At 39.6% G+C, this 22,375-nt stretch overlaps 1 protein-coding gene across 1 annotated transcript in view; it reads left to right on the plus strand.

Annotated features, from left to right (window-relative positions):
- MAP3K6 (mitogen-activated protein kinase kinase kinase 6) overlaps positions 1-22,375 on the plus strand; it is a 1,891,200-nt gene that overhangs the window by 1,402,846 nt on the left and 465,979 nt on the right. The window contains exon 23 of the mRNA XM_044084347.1: positions 398-583. Coding sequence (XP_043940282.1) covers positions 398-583 — 186 coding nt within the window. The remainder of the gene's footprint in view (positions 1-397; positions 584-22,375) is intronic.

Below are 22,375 nucleotides of genomic sequence, written 5' to 3' on the forward strand. Positions count from 1 at the left end.
AGTTACTGCTCCAGTTTGAAATGAACAGAAGCACATGATTAACTGCCACCTCAAGTGACTTTGTTCATGCATTTGTGATACTAGTCATTTTGACTCTGCAGCTAACTGTTGACAAGTTTGAATACATAAACATATTTATATGCTTCTGCTTGTATGTTCCCATCCTGCATTATGAAACAGGCATTGCTAGGAAGGATCATTACAAAGTCTAATTAGCATATCGTGAACAGTATTTTCTGTTTGTGTGGCTAAAAGGTATTGCTCCTCTTTGAGTATATATTTTGTGCATTATGGACTAATAAAAATAATAATAATAATAATAATAAAAATTGTTGGTCTGTTAAAAAACATTATGTTGCTTTTCAGAACTTGTAACATAATTTGTCTTTTCTTACAGAGCACTGAGGAAATACATCTGACAGAAGAGCATATTAAAGAGGTTGTCTCATGTCTTAAAGATTTTATTCGTTTCCCAGACAGAAGACCACTCACTGTTGCCCTCAGAAGGCTTCGATTGAAGCTGTTCTCTGATGCAGTCCCTCTTAGCTATGTCCAGTGCATACTCTTCAGTTTTCAAAATGCTGTAAGTATACCATTTTGGATGCTTATGTTTTAGTGGCAGAAAGTGCTATAAAGTTTATCATTAACTAATTTGTATTGCACTGGTACACCTCCCTGGAGTTGGAGTTCACCTTCCACTTTGAAAGAGCTTTTTTGTATCTACTCCTGGAGGTCTAGGGCATGATGGATACATAATTGGAATTGCCTAGACATAGTAAGGCCTTGCTGAGTCTAATAATGATGGCTGTTAAAAAGCAATTACTAGAAAATGGAAATCAAAGTCTAAACCAACTGTAATAGAAGTAGTGACTATAGTTGCAAAGAAAACAACTGGAAACAGGATCTTTAGAAAAGGGTAGGAGCAAATTGCATAGAAAAAATGGGAATTGTGAGAACAATGCAAGCAGAACAATGTTTTGGAGGAAGAATTAGGTTTAAAAGCAGACAAGATTTAATAAGCTATGTAACATTTAACTGACAATGACTGGATAGATTATAAGTGATGTATAATGTTTGCAACTAAAAATATGTCAGTATGGGTTTTTTCATTTATATAATTGTACGATTGCCTGTGTCATAAGTAATAATTTAATAAATATGTTTCTTGTTTAAAAAAAAGAGGTTTAGGACATGCAATCCCAACAGACCACCTTCAAGACTTCAGTAGATGAGGCAGCGCCAAGAGTGAAGGCTGAAAAATGATCAGTGCTTGTCATGGCAGTAACCCTAGGACCCACTGATGGATACCAGTAGTAAGGGAAGCTGTAAGGTTAAGGAAAGCTGCCATACCATGCTAACGGAGGGATTGTTGGACATGACTTAACAGTTACTGGCAGGTCCAGAAGGCAGTATCTGTGAGGGCTGTGAATGAAATTTGGTTGGACTCATAAAGGTTCAAGCAGACTATACCTCTCATCCTCTTAATGTACAAGAAATCTGGACAAAGCCAAAATATTGGGGGGGGCAAAGACCAAAATCAGGAACAGATTTTAAATACTGCTTCTATAAAACTGCAAAGTTGCTACAATAAATAATTTTGCATTAGCATACATTTTTCTGAAGGATATGACGTTTGAAACTCAGATAGTTGTCATTATTTAGTGACTTCAATGATTTGCTAGAAAAAAACACAAATTTTATGAGGATCAGACAAAAATATGAGACGAAATTCTGGACAGTTGAGAGGTTTGAGACACATCATCTGACATTTCAGGAAAGGGAAGTGGGACATTGTAAAGGCTATCCTCATAAAATGTGGAGAAATACTGACCTCATCTGTATCATTGACAGGACGTAAGGAACTCTCATATTCAGTAAGCATGCAGTTATTTGAAGAGACAGTGCCTGAAGTAACTGATATGATTTCTTTAAATTATGTTGTTGTAGCAATTAATTTACAATAACAAGGTGACAGGAGTGGCTGAGATATCTTTGGGTGTACTGAAGGGTACTGCATAATGGTGGAATGTCATAGTAGAAAGGACTTAAAACTAAAGGGTAAAAAGATCACACAGTCAAACCATTTAGTAAAAATCTCTAGGAAAGATCCAGCAAAGCTTGAATCTTTACTGTGTAATACCTTAAACCTCCTGTAGTGGATGGCCACATAATGTATGTAAATGACCCATTAAGAACATATAAGTTTTTCAGCCACATAATATTTATCATACTTTTTTTTTAAAGGGGGCACAGGAGAGTATGTCCCCATTAGAGAGGGATCAGCCAGCTGGAGAATTTACTTTGTCCAATAATTCAACCTTTTATTCAGGAGGAACAGTGCAGATTTCATCTTGGGTTTAGAACAGTGACTCAGCACTTCATCCTTGCATAGGTATTGGAGGGGCAGGGTCTACATAATTTTTTAATATGTTGATTTTACCAGATTTGGATTTAATCTCATAAAACTTGTGTTTGCCAGTAGTTTTTCTTCAGCAATATATTAAAGTGATCAGTTCCCGTGGGTAAAAAGTATTGAACATTTTAATGTCCTTATCAGAAAGTGATTTTATTTGCAGCAATCCATTTAGGCTGTAAATCTGTTTGGCCTGGATTTGAGAAATAGAAGCTATCACATTTCTGAGGAAGTCTGTAGAAACAGTGTATTATAAGTTTCAAATAAAAATATTAATTACCAAGGTTAGGAGGTCATGTTTATCCAACTGTATGATATTGACAAAGAGATTAAGGCTCTGAGCTGTTAAAGAGCTGCTTTCTGTAGTCAAGAGTAAAGGGTCTGATTCCTTCCTCCTTCATTAACCTTTGTGCCTCTAAGAAAGTTACGTAGCTAGACAATTCTTCTAGGTCACTCCTGAAAAGGGTAATTTTGTCTAGTGGGCGTACCCAGTAAATAAATCGATAAACATTTAACACAGTCTAAGCATTCTGCTGTTTCAAATACTGAACATATCTTTGCCACATGATGTTTAACATATTTTTCTTAGCCTGCCACTATACAAGTAAATGAACAAGCCTTTTGTTACTGCTTGGATGTTAGATAGATGTTAAAGTGGTATATAGTTAGTGGTATGTAGAGTCATATAGATGGCTTGTTGAAAGTTAGGGTTATAACAGTTAACAGAAATTCCCACTGAGTAACATTTAACTAGGAAGGCCCTTAACAGTGAGTAACAATGTGGACTTCATTTTGCTGCTCTCATTTAGTGATTGCACCCTCATTCCAGTGAAAGCATCAATTCTGAAGCTTTGAATTGCCTGTATAGCTATAAGATGTCCACACTGCAAGGTTCCTGTTGTAGTCAAGGAGTTGACGGTAGTCATTCTTCTTTATTGTTGTGTAAAAAACATGAAAACATTTTTTTTTCATCTGAGGTACAGTGGCTGAGTGAGTCATTATTTAAGAATATAAATTGGTTACTTGATAGCTAAACACCTACAGCAATATCATGTGGCCATTTATCCTATAGGAGGCCACAGTGAGAAGAAAGATATTTTATATTTGTTTTAGTGACTTGTAAAGACACTATGTGCATATGATGGATATAGTGTCCATAACTTTCAAACCCAACTGATTGAATACACTCCCACTGAATGTTGTATGTGATGAGAAAAGCCCCTGCACTCACTAAACTGTATAACAAGCTCCAAGGTCGCACAAGCTCTGAATAGACATAGCGGTGGTTGATAAGGAGTGTGGATACATAATTCCCCAGATAGGGTCAGACATAGTAGAACCCTTGAGGATTTGCCTGTCTGTCTCACTGTGGAGGCAGTCAGGTGACCTCTGTCGCTGTATCTTCTTGGGTAGCTGGCCATTACATGGATGGGTAAGAGAGATAATTTCTAGAGGCTACAAGATCCCTCTCCACATCCACTCTCCCTTCTTATTCTGGATGTACTCCTGGATGATTTCATTGCAAATTATACTCCTTCCACCTGGCAAAGGGGGACTAGACATGATCTTTGGATCTTCCAGAAGCACACCTGCATATCAAGACAGCCAAGGCATCGAGGAGCTTCCAGCAGTTCTGAGTGGGTGCCAGTCATGAAAGTTTTGCACCCTACATTTGGACTTACCACAGACCCCCAGGGTATTTACCAATTGCATGGTAGTTTTAGTAGTACATCAGAAGCTGCAGGGGTCCAAAATATTCCCTTTCTGCAAGTATGGCTCCTGGCAATGACAACAAGTAAAGTGCTTCTTCAGAAATGGGAGTTTATACTACAGAACTTTCATTCTTTGAGGACCATGGTCAATCTGGCAAAGTCACTGTTGGAGAAGTTGCAGAATCTTCAAGAAAAGGCAGTCACCATTCAGGGAGTGGTCAACTTAATTTTACACCAGAACTCAGTTGCAGCCGTTCAGTGCTTTAGGACATTTGACCTTATGACAGTCTTTAAATGCATGGTGCCTTGTGACGGACTCAAAGATGAGAGCACTCCAATTTAAGTTCAATATTTAGTGGTCTGAAGTCTAGGAAGAGTTGCCAGATTACATTAAGACTTCTAGAACCTGCAAGAATCACTTAAATAATGCATGTATTTTCCCAGATTCTTTCTGTGCAATCCATTCTAACTTCTTTTCCCAACAATAATGGTTAGCACAAATGGGGTAGAGGGTGAATGTCAGGAAATGACAGTCCAAGATGTCTGTATAACTACCAAGGTCAGTCTGCACATCAGTGTGCTGGAGCTGCAAGCATTCCTCCTGATACTTCAAGGTTCTGTACCACAGGATGTGATTCCCATCTAGGTGGAAAATATGTCTGTGCTGTAGTACACCAAGAACTAAGGAGAAAATAGGTCTTATCTTCCCTCTCAGGAGGTCATGAGAGTCTGAGATTGGACCATATTGACCATCGGCATTGTGTTAGCCATTCACAGTTTGCTGATGCCACATAAGTAGTCTTTAAGATGTATTGCTGCATGGTGAATTTTCTGCCTATGCGGAGAGCTTTTCTGCAACTTTTTTTGCATCACTGACCAATTCCAAATTTAGAAGTAATTTTTCCCTGCTAAAAACTCGGGGTTTCAACCCAGGGATGCTGTCATCAGGAATGGCCCCTGTATTTCTTTTATGCAGTTCTTCCTTTTCCACTAATTTCTAAGTTCTTACAGAAAGAGAAGACCCTTACGTCCAAGGTAATTTTCTTTTCCGTGTTTTCAAACCAGCAGAGTTGATTCCTACTGCTCTGTCCCTGTCTTATGTAGAAACCTTGAGCCATTCAGAACACTGTTGTTCTACCCATCCAGCAAGGCTCATCAAGACCATCAGCCCCAGAAACTAACTGCATAGTTTCTCCAATTTTGGAAATGGACCGGGATCATGGTTTCACTCTCAGGGTTGTCTAGATTCTAACACCTGCTAAGACATCCAGTACTTGAAGGCATATAGAAGCAAGTGGGCCAAATATGCAGTGTTAGTCCTAGATAAAGGTTTGGATCCCCTTTTGGGTACCTGTTTCAGCTGTTTTGGTGTATTTTGGCTACTGTTTTTCAATCAGGATTTTGACATTGATCAATTAAGGCATATTTAACAGTCAGTTTAAAGTTCCATGTAGGTTTTTAAGGTAATTCAGTGCTATATTTAAAGGTATGCAAGCATTCCTCTGGGGACCATTTCTAATTAGGCTGCCAGTTACAGATCCATTTATTCCCTGGGATTGAACTTTATGTATGTAAAACATGGTACCTCCTTTTGAGCCAGCATCTTCTGCACATTTAAAACTTGTCTTAGGAAACTATATTTGTAATGCCTGTTGTGAAAATAGGAGGTACTGCTAGCCATGCTAGGCAAAGGAGGGCAGTGGATGTATGACTTGTGCCAGCACAGCTAGCTAGAATTTTGTAAATAATTATATATCATTTGTATATCAAACTGATTTTTACAGATGCTTGTGATTAAATATATTTGTGAGGTTTACTTATGTTGAAGTATATCAACAGTGCACCCTGCTGGGATGAAGGGAAATGTGCATGTATTATTGTAACTGAATTAAATGTATGTGTTTTTAATGGAGAACACTGGGACAGCAAAGGTTAAGCAGCTAACTTACTTTAAGAAAAATAAGGGAAATGTAAATGAGCTGTTAAACCATTAAAATTGCACCCACAGTGCTGAATAGGACCAGAGATGGTGGTTCTGGAAGAAGCCTTTGTTCATTAGCTCAGTAAAATAGGGGAAGCCCCAGGGACTGCCATAAACATTTAGATGTGTGTTTTAGCTGTCTATATTAAATTTCTGTCTCAGCTTCAAAGGAGGTTACTGTACTGTGAGAACCTAGAGTCAGGTGACCAGATGAGGTAATTCTGCAAGCCATCTTGGATATTATATTTTACAGAGTAATCTCTGAGGACTGAGTATTCTGTTTTGGGGAAGCTGACTAGAAGGACCTCTCACATATTTCATTGTGCCTTGCTCTATCAAGTAAGTTATTACAGAAAAGTAATTCTCCTAGATTCAGTCAGGAATATAGCGAAGCTTAGAGATTGTTTTTCTTTATTTTTATGGCCCTATCCATCAGTGTTATTTTCAATTATTTCGAACGCTGTGGTTTACTGTGAATATATATTTAGAATTGTCTTGTTCTATTATTATTTATTATTAAATATATTTCAACTTTTATTGTGACTGGTCCTTGTAGAAAGTATTTAATCTTTGAGAGTGCTTATATTTATTTGGAGACACTGTGTGGGCCACTCCAGAAGTCATAGCCATCTTTGTCAATGACTACCATTTGTATTAGTATTAATATTACACAGTATAATTGGACACCCGTTATACACCCCTTGTTAAGGGCCTTAGAGTAGCTGACTGTGGAGTGTCTGGTGGTGGTGATAACTACCTTGTACTCTGGCAGAAGGGGTCAGAGCAGGTAAATCTGTGGCAGCCTTTCCCAGGTGTGTGTGTGTGTGTGTGTGTGTGTGTGTGTGTGTGTGTGTGTGTGTGTGTGTGTGTGTGTGTGTGTGTGTGTGAAGAATCAAGTCTTTCAGTGTGTGTGTGTGTGTGTGTGTGTGTGTGTGTGTGTGTGTATGTGCGTGTCAGCTACTTGAGGTAGGGATATGAATGGGTTTACAGAGAGGGTGCTGGAGGACTTGGCTTGGACACTTGGCTGAGGACCTAACCCTACAGTTGTACCAGTGGGGATTCTTATTGGGGACTTGGAGAGAGACAGGCATAGAGAAATCCAGACCCCGGGCTAAGTGTGTTCCCTATCTGCTCTTAAGGGAAATCGTCCTTGATGCAGAGAGGTTTGCATCTGGAAATACTGAGTGTATCCATTTGTATTCCATGTGCATGTCCCTCTGCAGTGTCAGTGGTGAAGATTCAGGCTCCTCGATTACTGGCCCACCATGGGGACCATCACATATTGGTTGGCAGTGGTAGGACCATCACTCATCCCATATTGGTGAGTAGTGGTGTGGATTTTAATTGAACTCCTGTAGCCTGTAAGCAGTTGGCACTAAAAAAGGTGTACTCTCAAGCAGCCATAAAGTAGACATTCAGGGGTTCAGATCACAATAGTTGTATTTATTTACTTTTTTTAGCTTAGTTAGTCTGGGAGAGTAGGCAAGGGTGTCAGCAGAGGATTATGACAAGCTGACAAGGAACCAGTTGGCTGAGATGTGCCAAGTAAAAGGACTGGTGCATGCCAGCCTGACAAAAGGGGAATGATTGCAGTCTTAACCACAGCTCCAGCACAGTCCACCAACTAAGAAGACAACCAGACTGGTCTTGGGGATATACAGCTCTCAGAAACAGGACAGTCGAACTTTTCCTCACAGGACTTAAAAATCCATCCAGAGTTAAAGAGACTTGAACTGGCGGCCAAATATTTGGAACTAGAATCATCAGAGAGGGAGATGCTGACCCTTCACCAGGGTCATGGAGGTAATGGAGAAAGGAATAACCGAACCCTATAAGCAATAAATGTCAGTAAACTTTTGCCACAATTTACAAAGGGTAATAATTTTGATAGTTTTATTCATATATTTAAAGGGTATGTAAACAGTATAATGTTGACCAAGGGCTCTGGGTACTGTCCCTGTCCCCCATGCTCCATGCTAAAGTTGTAACTGCTGTCTCTAAATTGCTTATACTGATTGCTCAAACTATGCTACAGTAAAAAAAATGTTTATTGGAATGTTGTAAGTTAGCACCTGAAGCTTACAGTAAAAAGTTTTGTGGGCATAGATGCAAGGCAGTGAGTGTGTGTGTGATTATATCGCCGAGTTAAGCACTTATTTTCATAGGTGGGTGTCAGGTCACCACTTTTCAAGGGCTGGCAGACCTTTTGGTGAGGGAGCAAGCTCTTAGCACTTTGCCTGAGGACATGAGAATCTGCTTGGCAGACAGGGAATGCAGGGCATCTCTGCACAGGAAAGGGATACCCAGTGCTGTACATGGATATAAGGGAACCATAGTGGACAGCATAAACTGCCACAACAGGGTCTACCAGTAACAGCAGAAGCAACTAATTCAGGTACACGGCCAGGATCAAGGGTTAAATGTTTTAAATTTAACCAGTGGGGCCATGTAGCTGTCCACGGAGGCAAGGTGGGGAACAAAAGGTGGGGAACCCAGCAAGTGGGAATAACAGAATGCCAGTGGTAAGCTTTCTGGAGAAAACAGGAGTTCCAAACTACCACCAGAGTTTGTATCCTATCTTAGTGGATGGAAAACAGGCCACTGCCAAGAAAGACACAGTCTGTGATATAACCATTGTGAAGACACAGTGGTTAAAGAGGAGCAGTACTTGCTTGGGCAGTCCACTACAGTCAAAGTTTTAGGAGGGCTCCCATTCCAAATGCCTTTTGCCAGGGTTCATCTTGACTGGGAGGGTGGAAAAGGAAGCAAGCAAGTAGGTGTATATGAGGATATTCCTGCAGATGGCTAGATAGGGAATGATTTTGATAATGCAGTACTTTGTGTGGATGCAGTGACACACAGTCAGACTCCGAGACAGGCATGTAAGTCTGGTAACCTGGGGAAGACCCAGACAGACTGCACCCCTGAAGCCAGGACTGGTGATGTTGGCTAATTCAGGGAGGGAGCTACCCTGTAGCTGTAAGCCTGAAGATGAGCCACAGCTGCTAGCAGGTACTGATGTTCCTTCCCTTGGACATGATGACTGCAAGGGCAGAGGTGGGTGGTAGTACCCAAGCTGACAGTGAGGCACTGCTGTCAGAACATACCAGACTTCCTGTGGAAGGGGAGCTGTGAAAACTCACAAAGATAAGAGTTGAGACAGGCTCAGCTGTCATACCCTACATTACAAGGCTTGAGTGAGGTAGCTAGGGAGGTGCCTGATTCTCAAGGAAAAGGGGAGTCTGTATACTGGAACAAAGGGTTACTCTATAGAGAGTGGACCCCTGAGGGAGGGCTAGAGGATGGGGTAATACAGCAGTTGATAGTGCCCAGAGCCTACCATCTGACACTACTAGCCATAGCCCATGATGCTCCTTTTGCAGGTCATATGGGCCTAAAGTGTTCCAAGAGACGTATTATGCAGAACATTTATTGGCCTGGGATTACCAGGGATGTAACAGGGTACTGCAGGACCTGTGAGCAGTGTCAAAAAGTAGGCAAGGCAGGAGACAAGGCTAAAATTCCTTTGATGCTTTTGCCTGTGATTGAGGAGTCATTTCAGGGGGTAGCTCTGGATGTTGTAGAGCCTCTGAGTACCCCAAGTTCCACAGGGAAGAAGTATATCCTAGTGGTAGTAGATTATGCTACTAGATACTCTGAGGCGGTGGCTCTGTCCTCCATTGAGGCAGAAAAGATAGCAAATGCTTTGCTTGATATTTTCAGCAGGGTTGGTTTCCCGAGCGAAATACTGACTGACCATACCTCTCAACCTGGAAACATCAAAAATCTGGACAAAGACCCATGAAAAATAGGTACAAATCTGTACGCTGATTAACATTAAATTTGCATGCATAGTTATGTAAACCCGCCCACTCCAATGGGATTGTGGGATACCAACTTTCAAATGCAAACTAAAGAACAGACAACCAAAATATGGCCCCACCTCAGACCCTGTAGTAAATGGTAACCATTTTTTTTAAATGTGTAGCAGTGATGTTCACTGGGAAGGGAGAAGATGATGGACCTTAGGATTTTGTTTTTGGTGTCTTGCAGTATGTGGGTTTTGTGGTAAAAGTAGGGCATTTAATGGCAGGAATAGAAATAAGGAAAAGAATATTGTAGTTTGATAGGACCTCCAAAAGTCATTCTCCATAGCATACTGATCAGTGGCATAGCTTGATTTTGTGCCGTTCGGGGCTGTCTGAGTTTGCCACCCTCCCCTCCTCAAAAAATCATGGTTGAATGGGGCCCCCCATACACAGCCCTCCCCCCTGCAGCCATTCCAATGTCCCATTACTTGGCTATTTCACGCCATTTACCATAAACACTGTAAAGTGCATACTGCTTTACTTCTACGATGATTATTTGCATTTCAGTTACAACTTTTATTTTACATTTTATACCACAGACACCAATACACATCTGCTAAACAAAGCAATACAGTCTCACAATGAAAACAGACTTAGCATTAAAACTTCTCTGCCCTTGAAACTCACATTCATTGAAACAACACTGGAACCTACATGCAAAGAAAATGCATCTGGCCAGCGGCGGATAAAGATTACTTTTGGGCTGTTTTCAAATCATAGACCCCTTGCACACAAAACATACATGTGTTCTTTGATACACCTTCCTGATTGCATTAAATTACATTCCTTGCATAATACAACACACTAGTCAGAGTGCATTTTAAATTTATTGTTTTGAACATTTTTTTCAGTAAGCAATAAAGCAAAATGCATGAACCAATAATGATGAAACTGCCCAATTCAGAACATGGAAATCATAAAAATCTTCTCAAACTTCTACAGTCTACCAGTATCAGTAAATATGTACAATCTCTGCAGAAGTAAGTCATCTAAATAATTCCACATTAAAGAGATCTGTAAGATCTGTAACTAATGAATAGGTTGCTGCTAGCAAACAACTTTATACTTCATTGTTTCATCTACAAATAAAGTGCCTGTTGCCCTTGAGGAATAAATTGCCTATGTTACATTAAAAAAATGATAAGCTAGTAATAGTGCAATCGGGAATGGATGGCAAACTGATAACAGGTTCATAGTTACCAGGTATGTCTGCCAAAGAGGACATTCTCAGGAATGCAGTATCCACCCCCTTTAAAAGTACAATACCAGCAATCCATTTACATACTGTGGGAGTAGAACCCACAGCCTTCTGCATCAAAAGCAAATGTTCTACCTGTTGTGCTACTAACACAAACAGACTTGTCATAAGCAGCACTAAACTTCTCCCCCTTTGAAGAACTGTGTTTCACAAGAAATCTGGAAAAAACTAAAATTTATTGGGGGATGGGGATGACAAAGGCCCAAAACCAGGGACACATTTTAAGCATTGCTTGTATAATCTTAGAAAAGCTGCTAGAATAAAATATTTTGTGTTAGCATGCATTTCCTGAAAGACAGGAAGACAAACTTAAATGGCTATCAACAGTTAGTGAATTCAGTTCTCATTGATTTGCCAGAAAAAACATAAATTTTAAGAGGAACAGACCAAAAGTATGAGCCAAACATTCCAGACATGCTGTATGTGTTATAACTAACTGGGGCATTTTCTCTCTCACACACACACACACACACACACACACACACACACACACACACACACACACACACACACACACACACACACACACACACACACACACACACACTCTCTAAAGCAGCTCAAATGTAATGCCTTTAGTAAATGTTACTGTTAAGTAAAGCAGCCGTTAGTTACAGTTACCAGCTCAAAATGTTAAGTAAAGCAGCCAGCAACTCAAATGTAATGCAGCCGTTAAGCAGTAATAAAGCAGCCATTAATCAGTAAATGCCTTCATACACTCAGCTCTTCAGTAAAGCAGTCATTAATAAGTAAATGTAATCCCAGTTCAAAATGTTCTGTTAAGTAAATCAGCAGCAGTTTGTAGATGTAATGCCTTCTGTTCAAACACACCCCTTCAGTTACCAGTTCAAAAAAGTTTTCTTAAGTAAAGCAGCCAGCAACTGAAATGTAATGCAGACGTTAATCAGTAAATGTACATGCAGCTCTTCAGTAAAGCAGCTGTTAATAAGTAAATCTAATGCCAGTTTAAAATGTTCTGTTAATTAAAGCAGCAGCTTGTAAATGTAATGCCTTCTGTTCACACATCCCTTCAGTTACCAGTTCAAAAAAGTTCTGTTGAGTAAAGCAGCCAGCAACTCAAATGTAATGCAGCCATTAATCAGTAAATGTACACGCAGCTCTTCAGTAAAGCAGCCATTAATCAGTAAATGTAATGCCTAAAGTTCATTTATACACACACACTTTCAGTTACCAGCTCAAAAAGTTCTGTTAAGTAAAGCAGCTCAAGTTTCTCCTGCTCGTAAGTACATATTAATCAGTAAATGTAATCACACACCTGCAAGTTAATGCAATCCCTGCCATGGTTTCTCTAAATCAGTAAAATAAGTTTATGTGCTTGAACGCAGACCGGTAAATTGGCTGGGCAGCCTCATGAGCCTGATGTCATCGCACATGCACGCCCTATAACGTGATGATGTCAGGAGTTCAAAAAAAAAACTTAAAAAAAAAAAAAGAACAGGAAATTCGGAAATTAAAGGGGCCACTCGGAAATTCATGGCACCCCAGTATTTTGCCCTCAAGTCTGGTATTTTCCGAGGAATGTGGTACAGTTGAGAGGTATGTGGCTGACAGAGGTGCCAATTTCATGTCAGACCTGCTGGCTTGTCTATGGGAACGCTGTGAGGTGAAGCACCTAAAGACAACCCCATACCATCCCCAGAGTAATGGTCTTGTGGAGAAGTTAAACTATACACTAAAGACCATGCTATGGGCATTTGCAGACCAGTTTAAGAGAGTGTGGGATCAAATATTTGCCCCATCTGCTGTTTTCTTACAGACAGGTAACCCAAGAATCCACAGTTTTTCACCCTTTGAGTTGCCGTATAGCCCTAGGATGAGGGGACCTCTAGATCTGATTTGTGATGAGTGGGAGGGTGAGTGTGAATCCTATAAAGGTCTGATTTGTGATGAGTGGGAGGGTGAGTGTGAATCCCATAAAGGTCTATTGTGGCATATGTCCTAAACCTCAGGATAAGGCTTTCGGAGCTCATGGGCTTGGCCCATGAGAACCTGGCAGGAACCCAACAGCAGAAAAAGGTCTGGTATGACAGGAATGCTCGAGCCAGAGAGTATGCTGTGGGACAGCAGGTGATGGTGCTCATTCCTGGCAGCTTAGGAGGGACTCTTCACAGTGGTAACGAAGGTCAGTGATGTTAACTACATGGTAAAACTGCTAGGCAAGAGGTAGGGGCACAGATTGTACCATGTTAACATGTCAAAGCCTTATCATGATAGGGAGGCCTTTGTGCTGAGCAAGCCTTATCATGATAGGGAGGCCTTTGTGCTGAGCATTTGCAGTGGATGGCAGGAGGAGTCTGAGGGGGATCTCATGACTGATCTCCTCAATGAGTCTCAGACTGACACCTCAGTGGAAGGGGCAGCAGTGTCTCAGTGGCTTTCGCTTACCAAGGTTCAAGAAATCCAAGCAGTGTTACTGGAGTCTGGGGACGTTTATACCTTCTGATAAAACTGACATTGGTGAATTGTTAACACAGTTACATTTGTTTGCTCGCAATATTTTATTAAAACGAATGTTTAATGATAACTCTGTGGGTGCTACTTTTAGAAAACCTAGTTAGTTTATGCCTGTTTTTCCACCGAATGTGGATATTTTCGTTCATAAATGTGAGAAGGAATTATATGATAAGTTTGAACATAGGGGGAATGGGAAATGGAACAACCTGTCTACAGATGAGCGAGCAGCTCTCATTAGTTTGCAAAGGAATAACAATATAGTGCTCCACCCTTCTGACAAGGGTGGACCAGTGGTGATTTTGGACTGAATATTATTGGACTGAAATGCAGAATATGTTGTCTGACAGGAATGTTTATAAAATTGTACCATTAAGTATTGTGAAAACGATGCAGCAGCGTATTGTTGATACTTTACATGAAAGTTATTGTTTAGGTATTTTGTGTGATGAATTGTCTGAGTATTTCAAAGTGGATAAACCTCTTGTTCCTCAGATGCACGGACTCCCCAAGATACATAAACACCCAACCAAACCCAAATTTAGAACAATTATAGCAGGAGCTGGATGGCTCACAGAGCCTCTTTCCCTGTATTTGGAGAAGCAGTTCAGAATGATCTTGGACAATAACCCTGTAGTACTGAAAGACACAGAGCACTTTTTGAATGATTTATATAAGGTAACAATGGGCCCACAAGGGGAGGTGTTTGATATCCTAATAACTCTAGATGTAACATCTTGGTTTACTTGCATCCCTAATCAAGAGGAAGTGCTATGGCAAAATTATGTTTGGTGAAAGAGGTTAAGCACAGGATGTATGAAATAGATTTTATTTGTATGCTTTTGGAAATAGCACCTGAGCACAACATTTTCTTGTTTAATGGTATATGCTATTGGCAGATAGCGGGTGTAGCAATGGGCACGAGTTGTGCCAATTCCTATGTGAATCTTGTAATGATGGAGTGGGAACAGCAATGGATACGAGTAGGGGGCAATTCTCTGCTTTGATTCTACCAACGTTTTGTTGATGACCTTTTTATTGGGCGGAGAGGGAATGAGGCTGAGTTAATTAACTTTGTTAGTATTTTGAACACCAGTAATCATTTGCTGAAGTTTACTTTGAACAAGTCCCTCTCATCCATTGATTTTTTTTGGATGTGACAGTTATGAAAGGAGAAAAAGGCTTGTCTACAAAACTGCATAGGAAAGATTGCTATTGTCCTTTTCTGTTTAGAACTAGTATGCACCCGCCGCATATATTTACCCATTTAGTGGAGGGTCAGGCCCTGAAGGCCTCCAGATTGTCTTGTGAGAATATTGATTTTGTTAATGAATTCAATTTTCTGGAGGAAGCTTTTGCTGGGCGAGGTTACAATCGGCAAGAAATAGTAAAAGCACACAAGAGGGTGAAATATGAAAGGGGAAGACATGGTATCCCGTATTTTTTGGTTAGTAATAGAGTTAGGAAAGAGGCTCATCCTATTGACATAACAGTTCCTGTGGTATTGACATACATGAAGGATGTGGGTGAGATTAAGAGTATAATTAGTAGGAATTGACATATTTTGACTGTGGATGACAGGACGAGTGAACTGGTAGGTAATAGACCTAGGTTTAGTTATAAGAACAGGAAAAATCTTAAACAGCAACTTTGCTACCGCAGATTCTTTAGTAGTATGAGCCCTTTGGTTGTAGGCACACGTAAATGTGAAACATGCTCGTATTATGAGTATATTGATAAGTCTAGGTTTTTTAGACACCCTGATAGTGGGTACCTATGGCACTTAAAAGTGAGTGCTGATTGTAATAAACAGAACATTGTATATGTTGCCTATTGTGTCAGTTGTTTTACATTCTGTGTAGGTAAGACCAATAGATGGCTCAGGGAAAGGATTAGAGATCACTTGTACTGTTTTAAGAGAGGCTGTGATTATAGTGCAATAGGGAAACATAGTCTTGTAGAAGGGGAAGCGCACACTTTTTTATTCCAGGTGGTAATGTTCAAATGGAGAACAAGAGGTTGGGTGACATGGTGAATGACATTGAAAGGGCTGAGCTTCAGTGGATTTTGAGAATGGGGGCATGTCGTGGGTCTGGTTTGAATGACTGTGTCCCTCTCAAGCCTGTTTTAAAAGCTAGGAAACTTAGGAAGTAGCATGAATAATGGGTTTAGTGTATGTTTTTAAAATCATTGTATGTCTCTTTAAATCACTGTTTTTAATTGATTCTTAATTAACTGAACGTTTTGGAGGGAATTTACTGTTTTAGGATTGGTAGATGCCAGTAATGATTTATTATATAAGATGGCTCTGATGTCATTTTTGTCTGATGAAGTAATGTGTAACATTATGAAAGCGCTTACATTAAATGGTTCTGGATTTTACTAACAACCTTTGGATTTATTATTGTTGTTTTCTGCCACTGGATTTTTTTTTTTGCTTTTGGATTACTGGATTTATTCTCTGTTCCTTTGTTTTATTTGTCTTTGAGTCTGGGGACATGTTCACTGGGAAACCAGGGTGCACCCACCTGGTGCAGCACCATGTGGATACAGAGCCCCAAAGACCTATCAAGCAGGCCTCTTACAGGGTGTCTGAGTGAGTCAGACAGACTCTGAGGGAGGAGATACAGGAGATGTTGGAACTGGGAGTAATCCAGGAGTCCAGCACTGCCTGGGCCTCCCCATTGGTCCTGTACCAAAGAAAGATGGCAGCACCAGGTTCTTTGTGAACTAAAGAAGACTAAATAGTCACACAAAGTCAGATGCCTACCCCATGCCCAGGATAGATGAAGCCTTAGCGAAGCTGGGTGGGGCTAACTATCTGACTACTATTGATCTGAAAAAGGGCTACTGGCAGGTGCCCTTGACTCCCAGTACTAGGGAGAGGTCAGCCTTTATGACTCCTTTTGGCTTGTATGAGTTCAAAAAGATCTCCTTTGGAATGAAAAATGCCCAGCAACTTTCCAGAGGCTGGTAGATCATATCCTAGCAGGAGTAGGAGATTATGCCTTTGCTTACCCGGATAATATTGCCATCTACAGCAATTCCTGGCAAGAGCACCTTTAGCATGTCAGGGAGGTGCTGGACAGTCTACAAAGGGCAGGTTTGACCATTAAGCCCAGTAAGTGTCAGGTGAATATGTCACAGGTCTCCTACTGGGACATAGAATGGGGAGTGGTAAGATCAGGCCAGAACCTGCCAAAGTGGAAGCCATTCAGGGATGGCTTGCCCCTGTTATCAAAAAGCTGGTGAGGCATGCTTAGTGACAACAGGGTACTATAGGAAGTTTGCTACCAATTATAATACAGTAGCTGCTCCCCTCACAGACCTGACAAGGAAAAACAGTTCAGTTAAGGTAATGTGAACCCTAGCATGTGAGCAGGCATTCCAGAAGCTTAAAGGAGCTTTGGGAGGACCCCCTGTGTTAGCCAGTCCAGATTACAGCAAATAATTTGTTGTGCAGGTGGATGCTTCAAACCATGGGGTGGGGGCTGTACTTAGCCACATTTCTTCAGAGGCAGAATAGCACCCAGTAGTATATCTCAGCCATAGACTCCAACCCAGGGAGGAATGTTATGCAGCTGTAGAAAAGGAATGTCTAACCATTGTATGGGCACTGCAGAAACTTCAGCCTTATCTGTATGGAAGGAAATTCACTGTAGTTACTGACCACAATCCCTTAACATGACTACATACAGCCAGCCAGCAAAATACCAAGTTGTTAATGTGGAGCTTAGGATTTCAGGCATATGGTATGACAGTACAACACTGCATTGGGGTCAGCAATGCCAATACAGATGGACTCTCAAGACAGAGAATGAGATATTCCCAGATAGGATTATTTCTCTCAAGCCACGTTTCTCAAAGGTCACGTGAAAAAATAGCTTGAGTCTTCAAAGGGGGGAAGGTGTGATGGTAGGAGGTATTGCCAACTATGCTAAGTGAAGTAGGGCAGTGGATGTATGACTTGTGCCAGCACAGCTAGCTGGAATTTTGTAAATAATTATATGTCATTTGTATATCAAACTGATTTGTACAGATGCTTGTGATGAAAATGTATTTGTGAGGTTTGTTTGTGTTGAAGTGTATCAACAGTGCACCCTGCTGGAATGAAGGGAAATGTACATGTATTATTGTAACTGAATTAAATATATGTGTTTTAGTGGAGAATACTGGGACAGCAAAGGTTGACCAGCTAATTTACTTTAAGAAAGATAAGGGAAATGTAAATGAGCTGGTAAACCATTAACATGCTACCCCATAGTGCTGAAAAGGACCAGAGATGGTGGATCTGGAAGAAGCCTTTGTTCATTATCTCAGTAAAAAGAGGATAAGCCCCATGCACTGCAATAAACATTTAGATGTGTATTGTAGCCATCTATGCTAAATTCCTTTCTCAGCTTCAAAGGAGGTTACTGTGAGAACCTGAGTAGGGAGTATTCTGTTTTGGGGAACCTGACTAAAAGACTACTCACGTATTTCATTGTGTCTTGCTCTATCAAGTAAGTTATTAGGAAATAGTAATTCTCCCAGATTCAGTCAGGAATATAGTAAAGCTTAGTTTAGAGATGTTTTTTTCTTTATTTGTATGAACCTGCCCATCAATGTTATTTTCAATATTGCTTGTGATTTCCTGTGATTTGAAATCTGTGGCTTACTGTGAATATACAGTTAGTATTTTCTTATTTTTTTTTTATTATGTATTATTAAATATATTTAAACTTTTATTTTGGCTGGTGCGTGTAGAAAGTATTTAACCTTTGAGAGTGCTTATATTTATTTGATGATATGGTTTGGACCACTCCAGAAGGCCTAGCCGTCTTGGTCAACTACTACCATTTGTATTAGTATTAATATTACACAGTATAATTGGACACCCCTTGTTAAGGGCCTTAGAGTAGCTGATTGTGGAGTGTCTGGTGGTGGTGATAACTGCCTTATACACTGGGCAGAAGGGGGCACAGCAGGTAAATTTGTGCCAACCTTTCCCAAGTGTGTGTTTGAAGAATTAAATCACTCAGTGTGTGTGTGTGTCAGCTGCTTGGGGAAGGGGTGCGATGCACTAGGTTTACAGAGACGGTGCTGGAGGACTTGGCTTGGACACTGAGGACCAAAGCCTACAGCTGTACCAATGGGGAGTCTTATTGGGGACCTGGAGGGAAACAGATGTAGGGAAATCCAGACCCCCGGGCTGAGTGTGTTCCCTGTGTGCTCTTAAGGGAAATTGTGCTTGATGCGATAAGGTGTGCATCTCGAAATAGTGCATCCATTTGTATTCCAAGTGCACATCCCTTTCCATTTGCAGTGGTGAGGATTCGGGCTCCTTGATTACTAACCCAGCATGATGACATCACAACTGTAATGGCTCCCAGGGGAATCTTTGTGTACAGGTTATTTGCATTGGTCATCCATACCTTGTTTTTTTATTATAAGAATAAGATAGTGCTAAGAACAAACCCTCCTTTTATCCCTAAGGTGTGACATAGCTAAACATTAACCAGTCCACAATCTCCGCATTTTCTAACCCAGTCAGGCTCATGCTGGGTATGTAATGCACTATCTTCATGTTAACTCACAGTTCAGATTCTTTTTATACTGAACTAAGGATCTAAGGAAAGAGTTTCAATTTTCATTTCCTTTGTGGATAATAAGCTGGTCAGGATGTGCCAGAAATCACACTAGTCAAGAGACTTCCAAGATGGCTGTATACTGATCAACAGCTTAATTTCAGTTCTCCCACTGTGAAAAATAAACTGAGAAATAAGAGCTAGTAAATCTGCCAACTTGTGTAAAATTCAGTTACTGGCTAGTAGGCACACTGCTTGGATTCCAGCAAAGAAGAAATGTAGAGAACCTGAAAGACAAACAACTAGAAAAGTGGAAGAGGAAACACTGACTGGGAAGGAAGAATCCTGCAGCTATTAAGCAAAAAGCAGTTTATGTGTCATTTTTTGGTACAAAAGATGGTTTCCAGTAGTTTAGAGGAAAAATAATTTGAATATATTTAAGTAAATGAAACATTGAAAGAGTATAACAACTCAAGTAGCTAGAAAAAATAGATGAATCTTTAACTAGCTATTCAGATGAACTGATAAATCTGCAAAAGTCACAGGCTGAAATGAAGAATAGACTGAATTATTATGAGGCTTCTCAGGAAAAGTTGTTTCAAAGCAGAGTTAGAAGACAGAGCACATAGAAAAAAAAACTGAGATTTTCTGTGTACCAGAGAAATTGGAAGGAACAGACTGTATTAATTTTGTGAAAGCACAAATAAGCAACAGGGCTGGTATTTCACAGCAAGATTTAGTAAATGAAAGGGCATTTTGAGTGTAGGCCCCAAACCTCGCCATGAGAAAGCACCCATGACCTGTAGTAGAAAGGATGCAATCATACCAGCAGAAAGAGTTAATACTAACAAATCTGAGGCAGAAGTGAAGAGTATTAAAAATTAGAGACAGCAGAGTGTTTGTGGAAATTATTTTTCACTGTACACAAGGCAGAAAAGAAGCAAATCTATCCCAGCAGTTAGGAAATGTTGAGAGGCAGGTGTGAGATTTCAGTTGCTGTATCCAGCTGTCTTCAGATTATTTTTTCCTGATGCATCAGAGACATTTTTGGATACAGAACAGGCTAAGGAAATAAAGTTTATCCAACAAAAAATGAGCCATCATAAAGAAAGGGACTCTACCTCTTATTCTTCTGACAATAAAGCTAATAGAGAGACTTTGAAAGTGAAACTTTTTCCCGTGTTCTAAAGGAAAATGTTTGAGAGAGAGAGAGAGGAAAGCACAAGAGCTGACCGGAAAAATTGGGAGTACTTTGGACTTGAGCCAGAGTCTGGTATTGGAGATGGAGATGAACATGAAGAAGACCAGCAGCACTGCAATTAGTGAATACATGTCAAATTATAAACTATCAATCACATTTGTGAAATATGACTTTACAAGAAAAAGTGGATGATAAAAAAATTGGACTTTTGTTGACTTTGTTAAACTTGTGGGTGGATCATAAAGCATATAATCCACTCTGTGTCATGTATGTTTAGAAGGATGCTAAAAGGAAAAAAAAATGTAAGTGTAAGCAAAACAATTTTTGTTCTTAAGAGTATTGGTATAAAACATGTCACAATATAAACAGTTTTGTGTAGTATGTAGTCAGGGGTAATTTAAATGTGGAGGTGAGGGTCAGTCTTTTCAGTGATTGTTGTTAAATAAGTACTTTTTTTGTTTGAAGAAATATAGGCTTGACAGTGTAAAAGAGAAGAAAGGCTAAACCAAATCAAGTTTAAGTTAATATGCTGTAATCTTGGATTTCTGGGGTGGGGTGTAAAATTGCACTGTTTATATTATATGTGGATTACAAGAAGAACAACCAAATGTAATAATGGGCATTTTTTAACCTGAAAGAAACCAAAGTAACTAAAAATGAGCAATAAATCACAAATAAGCAAGATTTAGTGTTCCGAGGATCTTTTAAAAACCTGGAAACAAGCAAACGAACTGGTACAACAAGAGGTCCCGGTCAAAGCAAAGCCCAAAGCACAAAGTAATATTCCTTAACGCAAATTTATTGTGGAAAGACAACAAGCGTTTTCTCTACTCCAAAAGAGAGAAGCTTCATCAGAGAAGTACAAAAAGGGTGCCAAAACCTTTTTGAACCTAAGTAGCAGTTAGTACATTACATCACTTCCTTTCAATAAAATAAGACAATACACTTAAAAGGGCAATACCAAGTGAAAGAAACAAAAATACATAGTAAAGTAACTCATCAGTTAACAGTAACACAGTTTATATACATAGAAAATGTTTGAAGGTAAAATTAGATAAAGAGGTTTTTAGTAGATGTAAAAACAATATTAATGAAAGTTGCTTAAGCAACTCACATCCAGTGGATAATTAGATCAAGAGAATAAATAGTAAAACCATAATTTTTTTTAAAAATATAAAAGTAACTATTTGTTGTTTTGTAATAAGGTTAAGCTAAGTCAGCCCAACTAGTAAATAAGGGCAAACAAGAGCTGAAAAAGTGTTCTCAATATAAGCATCATCTCAAAAATGCCTTGAGTTTAAGAACAGGTGTGTTATTTTATTGAAAGGAAGTGATGTAATGTACTAACTGCTACTTAGGTTCAAAAAGGTTTTGGCGCCCTTTTTGTACTTCTCTGATGAAGCTTCTCTCTTTTGGAGTAGCGAAAACACTTGTTGTCTTTCCACAATAAATTTGCGTTAAGGAATATTACTTTGTGCTTTGGGCTTTGCTTTGACCAGGACCTCTTGTTGTTCAGAGGAACTTGACAAACCACAATTTTAAAATCACCAGTTTATATAAAAACACACAGGATTAAGCACATTCATCTAGGTGTTAGACTTCATCAGAATAAAAGTGTCATTCAGTATTCAACCAATTAAATAACAAGATTATAGTCACATGACTAGTATATTGATTAAAACTAGAAGCTTATAATTTTATAAATAAAACTACTTAAAGTTAATAAAACCACAATGATATTAAACTATCACACTTTGAAATTGATGAATAAAGTTCAAAGAATTAAATAACCATAACATCCCAAAATGTTTAATTAGAGGATTGCCACACTCTTATTCAAGATACAACTAATATTAACCTTCTCATTTAAACTTGGTGGGTCATAAGACCCTCATTTTCTTT

This window comes from Protopterus annectens, chromosome 1.part1 (assembly GCF_019279795.1).
Source record: "Protopterus annectens isolate FY-2018-M chromosome 1.part1, PAN1.0, whole genome shotgun sequence".
NCBI classification, from domain to species: Eukaryota; Metazoa; Chordata; order Ceratodontiformes; family Protopteridae; genus Protopterus; species Protopterus annectens.